Genomic DNA, 6,000 nt, shown 5'->3' with positions numbered 1-6,000 from the left:
TTTAAATCGTTGCTTGATTTTTAATATATTATATCATATAGTATATTTAATATACTATATGATTATGACAATTAAAATTTTTAAAAATTGTTTGCTTATATAGTAATATAATTATTAAATGAACTATTTAAAAACAGTTTAGGTCAAATTATTGTACTTCTATATTCCATGGCTATAATTAATTTGCTGTAATAACAAGTTTAAATTAAAATACATGTAACATTTAATGATTTCTTATCAATAATTGCAATGAAAATGATTTTAACTAATGTTGTTTAAATTACATATATTTATATTTATCTTATGAATATGTATGGGTATATTACATTACATTTACTGCCTTAGAATTCTGTTTGTATAGCTTTTAGTAGCCAACAAGTTATTGCTAATAGTTGACAACATTGTAGCTATTTTCTTCTAAATAACCCACTTAAGTACCCAATTATTTCTTAATTAATCCATTATATATTATAAGTGAATTCATTTTAATTAAATACTGGCCATTGTTAGTCAATATCTTATCTGTGAGGTGATAAGGTATAATTAATATATTGATTGTTTTTTAATATTAATATTATATAACGTTATGCATTTCTAAACATAAACTTTATTGAAACGCATATTAACATGTAATATTGGATCTCTTAGATGTAATTTCCGGTTGCAACTTAATGCAAGATATTTCGAAGTTGCTTCAAAGCATCGATAGTTTAAGAATTGTCAGAATAAACATACTCTTTTAGGTATTTAAACAAAAAAAAAAAATGCAGTGATGACCATCAGTGATGATTTTAGTGTCAAATTCGCATTACCAAAATGAGAGTTTACATATTCGACGAAGACAAAACAGGACGTGTTGTCTGGCTTGTAGCTCAGTTGTGTTCGATTAACCTTCTATATATGAATAATTTACATAATAGATATGTATTTAGATGTATCATTTAAAAATCTTTAATGTATAAAGATTACACATAAAGATTGTATGTCGCATATTCATCCATATTAAAAAAGTATAGGTATATCACTCCTTCAAAACTGATGTCACATAGTAGCATATCGTGTTTGCAATAGTTTTTTGATAGTTTTTTTTGTGGATTATTGTAAAAAAAATTTTAGAAGATATAAAAATTGACATGTGGTATTGTTGAACCAACATGTTGTGTCGACTAAAAATAGTTTATCTTGAGATTTAGTTAATCTGGTTAAATCAACCAATTTTTTTTTTTTTTAATATACATACATAATTAATAATATGTAATTAATTGATATGCAAAATAACGATTCGTGTAAAAAGTATTGAAGCTTCAGTGACTCCTAAGCTAATTTTTTGTTAATTAGAAACATATATATAAACATTATATATATATATATATATATATTAATATTGAGTATACAATTGACCAGTTTTTAACAAAACTCGTTTGCGATGAATTCGGCTTTTTATATTTTTTACTTAACTGAAAATGATTATAAGCACAATAGCCTTAAGTACTATATTAGAGTTCAAAGATAAGGTTCATTTACTATATGCTTTTATTGCTTTTTGTTTGTTTTTGGTGTTACTTTTAAAAATTACTGTAAACTAATTTCAATAAAGAAAGCGTTTAAAGTAAGTTAATTAAATTAATAATTAAATTAATAATTAAATTAATAATTAAATGATAAATTATTATTAATTATTATAAATTAATTAATTATTAATAATTAAATAATTAAATAAATGGTCAATTAATACAATATTATGTAGTAAAGGTCTATATCAAATGTTAGAGTTCAAAGATATGGTTCATTTGCTACTTGCCTTTATTAAGTTTTTATTTTTGCTGTTACTTTCAAAAATTACTAAAAACTAATTTTAATTAAAGTAAGTGTTTAGTCAATTAATTTCATAATTAATATGACAAATATTTGAGCTCGGTGAGTTTCTCCATTTTGTCACATGCGTGTTGCTTAGTCTATTTTGTAAAAACTTCTATGGCAATTTAATAGTACATATACACATCGTACTTTTAGTTTTATCCCCTTTTCCACTACAGCTACAGTTATAATATATAACCATAATATTAATTAAAAAACGCCCGTGAATTCTAAATTATTCCAAAAAAATGATTAAGTCTAGTTTTGTCTATAATACTCTTAGCCGGTCCACTACACTCGGTGCAAATACCTCGACGAGAAACGTGATGATATATGTTGGTAAAACTTTTGCGGCAGCGTACTGAAACATTTATAAAATTTACAAAGTTATTTATAAGATATAATATAATATATAATATATACTAAGACATTGAATATATATGGAAGAAGTTCACTCAAAAAAAAAATTTAATCTTGAAAATGACGACATTCATAAATAAAGTATTCAAAAAAGGGACTTTGTATATTAGTTTAGTTCATTTAATAATTTTTAATTTACATTAAATATGTGTTGGTCTGGAATTTTTATGGGTCTGGAATTATGGTTCAAAATTAATTTCTCTTTTTCGAAAATTAATATTTGTATTTTAAGATGAATATTCTTCATGTTTAAGAATATTCACTTTGTTCAAGTGGAAGGAATGATCTCTTTTGCAAAATTATTTAAATTTAAAAAAACGTTAATGAGACATCATATTCCAGCAGCTCATAAAGAGTCCTGCAATCTTACGCAGACGATTAAATGATCGTCGATAATCACATTTCAATGGAAGTTGAAAAACCGAAAGTATTAAAAGCATTAATTAATGTGATGACCGATCTCTTGATCGTTTGCGTAACAGTGCCTTTAGGGCACTGTCGTCCAGAAGTGCGAGCGACAACATGAAGTAGAACAGTCAATAGAATAGAAGAAGAATAAAGTACTGAAAATAGTTAAATAATTTCTGAAGCATCCGTGAAATAAAAAACACAAGGCGATATGAAACGAAGGTAGGGGTCTTATGCTTTATTGAAAGTTCTGTTCTCTTAGTGTTATATTCTATTCCATATGTCCATATTTAATTCTCTTCTATATTCTTATTAAAATATTTTAAATGCATAAAAGAAGTGACTAAATGCAAATTATATGATTTCAAATAATATTTTATATATGTATATAGTATTGTCGAATTCTAACTCATTCAATTAGACAAATGATTTATTAAACTACATCGAACAAACCTCACGTTTTGACTGAATATATGACAGTTAAAGAAAGTCAGAAACATCTCAAGTACAAAATTTTAATTATAACAGATTAGTTATACGTCAATCGTTGCTCAATTTATCGTAAGTTTAACATGATTTTCTTTAAATAAAAAAATTATAGCACTTTCCATTAACACTGTTCCATTAAAACAATGGAACAGGAAAGATCTATATCAAATTAGAACTAAATAATGCGAAGAAGCACACATTTATATTTTCGTTTGTTTGTTTAGTTTTAAGGATGAGTATATTACCAAGTATTTATTTATTCAACTAACCTGTACACCATGCCAAAAATAACCAGTAGTTTTATCAACCCGTCCTATAGTTGATACTGCCCAACGAGCATATGTCTCTGGATCTGGTATGAATAAATTGCCGCGCATTATTGATGTCGAGTACGAATTTAGTTTTGTGACAATAAAATGTGGTGATAATAATTGTACGTGTATGCCATAGCGACGCGCCTCATATTGTAGTGCCAGGGTCAGACTACGATTGTATGCTTTCGAAGCTGCATATATAGCGCCATGAGGTACTGGACACAATTCTGTGCAAGAAGATACATTGACGATACCACCTTTTATACCAGACTGTTGCATGCGTAGTAGAAAATAACGTGATAATTCAGTTACTGCACCGATATTAACATTAATGACATCCCAAAGTTCTTTAGAACTAAATGCAAACATCATTCCTTGTTCAGGTGTACTATGCCCTACGTTATTAACTGTAGAGAATATTAATTGTAATTTTTTTTTCGCATTTCAAATTTATAAATAAAATATTTCAACCTAATAATCCAATTGGAATATTATCTAAGGCGTCTTCGATGGTCTTGTATATCTTAGCACCGTGTGAAAAATCTGCTACAATTATTTTTACTTCCACACCGAATTCTTTTTCTACAAAAATGTATGTTCATGTTTATGTTTATACGAAGATATCTATATGAGTTCACAAAGAGATGCCGAAATAATTTACATTCAACTAACCAATTTCACTAGCTATAGCTTTCAATTTAGACTCAGTTCTAGATATAAGAACTACGTTAAATCCTTTTCGTGCGAGTTCTCGGGCATAATATTTACCAATGCCGTCTGTGGAACCAGTAACAACTATATTAAAGAGTAAAGTCATTTTTTTTCTTTTAGGTAAAAAATTATATATTTAATACCGGCATTTACCTGCCCATTTGCCAAACCTTTCGGTCAAACTTTTCAACTTTTTACCAAAAAACTTTTGGTTCACATAATCGCGTATTAATATATAAGGCGACTTCAAATTATCGTAAAGATAACATATAAGTGCATAGCAGCCAATGATCGTTAATAGATTTATTAGTAAACATTCACTCATGTTTATAGAAGTCACTATGCGAACCGATACTTTTATCACTGCTTGCGCAACTGTCACCGCGAATGGCTGAGAACGCACTGCGATCAAAAATTTGAAGTGATTGGAATCTTTGAAGCAAGATTTCAGGTTAATTCTCTTGAAAGAACACTCACAACTTATCGCTTCCAGCTGGCATTTTGTGTGCTCTTATTGCGCTACACTGTGGCGTGGCTGTTTGGAATTACTTAATAATTATCTAATAATTAATTAAGTACGGTAATTATATACTGAAAGCGTCATTAATGCACAGTTTACTGTGCAAATTTTTGTCGTATCTCAATGGGAGATAATGATTGTGCACAATTTGATCGCAGAAGTTATTCCACTACAAACTAATAGCAAAAACCTTTTTTGACATTATTCCAAAAACAAAAAAAAAACATTTTTAATGTATTGTTTAATATTAATATTAAGCGTTATTATTTTTTATTATTATTTTATTATTATATATTAACGTTTTAAGACTTTATGAATTGTGCGTGTGTATTGGTTAATGTTAAGTCCAAGATAATCTTATTAACCCACAAAATATCATTTTATTGTTATTAAACTAATTAAAAACATGTTCATGCTTAGAAGTGAAAATTTCAAAAGATAATAACTCTAAATTTATGTGGTTAGTGTTATGATACCAATGATACATTAGCACAGATATAGATTCATTCAAGGCAATTTCTGAAAACTCAGTCAAAGTTCTTATGTAAACATTAGTATAAAAAATTCTTTATATGTAGTGTAAGATACAGTCAAACTTCCATAACTCGAACTTTTATAACTCGAATTTTCTATAACTCGAACTGAAAACAGTGCAACAGGGTTTTTAAGAGGAAATTATATACAATTCTGATTCCATAACTCGAACTTCTATAACTCGATTTTCTATATAACTCGAATAAAAATATTGTCATTCTATAAGTCGAATTATTGTTTTAAGTATGAATGAATTTTGCTGTTAGGGGAACTCCCTTTTTACAAACCAAATATTTTTTCTTTCTTCTATTGCTTCTTTATGCAAATGCCAGTCGCTTTTGATTATCAAAGTGAACAACACAGATTAGAGTAAAGTCGTGCAGTAGAATAAAAGTTTGAACGAATGAAGAATGAAAGAATCAGTTACCGCTTTATTGAAGTCTGTTACTTCCTCTGGATGTAGGAAAAGAGTCTGGAGAGTCTGGAATCTGGAGTATACGTAAGAATATTAAATGAGAAGCCAGTGGAACTTGCAAAACGGTTCTGTGATGATAATTTTAAGGTAAGCACTGGTTGGCTTGATAAATGGAAGCATGGGTACTGAACAAACCATTAACTGTTAAAAAAAAAATTAAAATCTCAAACCCTAATCTCTGAATATTTTACTTTACTTTAACTTCTGTGCTGTATTTTATTTCAAATAAATAAATAAATATCTTTCAATGTAATTCTAGTTTCTTTAAAATT

At 27.7% G+C, this 6,000-nt stretch overlaps 1 protein-coding gene across 1 annotated transcript; it reads right to left on the bottom strand.

Moving 5' to 3' along the window:
* Positions 1–1,729: 1,729 nt before the first annotated feature.
* Positions 1,730–4,589, bottom strand: LOC119688991 (inactive hydroxysteroid dehydrogenase-like protein 1). Its single transcript, XM_038103707.1, has 5 exons — positions 4,353–4,589; positions 4,161–4,283; positions 3,960–4,070; positions 3,444–3,895; positions 1,730–2,218 (listed from the first exon to the last, which is right to left on the bottom strand). The coding sequence occupies exons 1-5, from the start codon at positions 4,522–4,524 to the stop codon at positions 2,126–2,128; spliced, it is 951 nt and encodes a 316-aa protein (XP_037959635.1). The 5' UTR covers positions 4,525–4,589; the 3' UTR covers positions 1,730–2,125.
* Positions 4,590–6,000: the final 1,411 nt, after the last annotated feature.

This window comes from Teleopsis dalmanni, chromosome X (assembly GCF_002237135.1).
Source record: "Teleopsis dalmanni isolate 2A chromosome X, ASM223713v2, whole genome shotgun sequence".
Taxonomy (NCBI): domain Eukaryota; kingdom Metazoa; phylum Arthropoda; class Insecta; order Diptera; family Diopsidae; genus Teleopsis; species Teleopsis dalmanni.
Note: the sequence above shows the minus strand (reverse complement) of the source record. Positions and strands in the feature narration are given on the sequence as shown.

Coding starts and splice junctions, on each gene's coding strand:
- LOC119688991 (XM_038103707.1), bottom strand. CDS start 4,524: ATGAGTGAATGTTTACTAATAAATCTATTAACGATCATTGGCTGCTAT. Junction 4,071..4,160: donor AGCTATAGCTAGTGAAATTG/GTTAGTTGAATG, acceptor ACATTTTTGTAG/AAAAAGAATTCGGTGTGGAA. Junction 3,896..3,959: donor TATTCCAATTGGATTATTAG/GTTGAAATATTT, acceptor TATTCTCTACAG/TTAATAACGTAGGGCATAGT.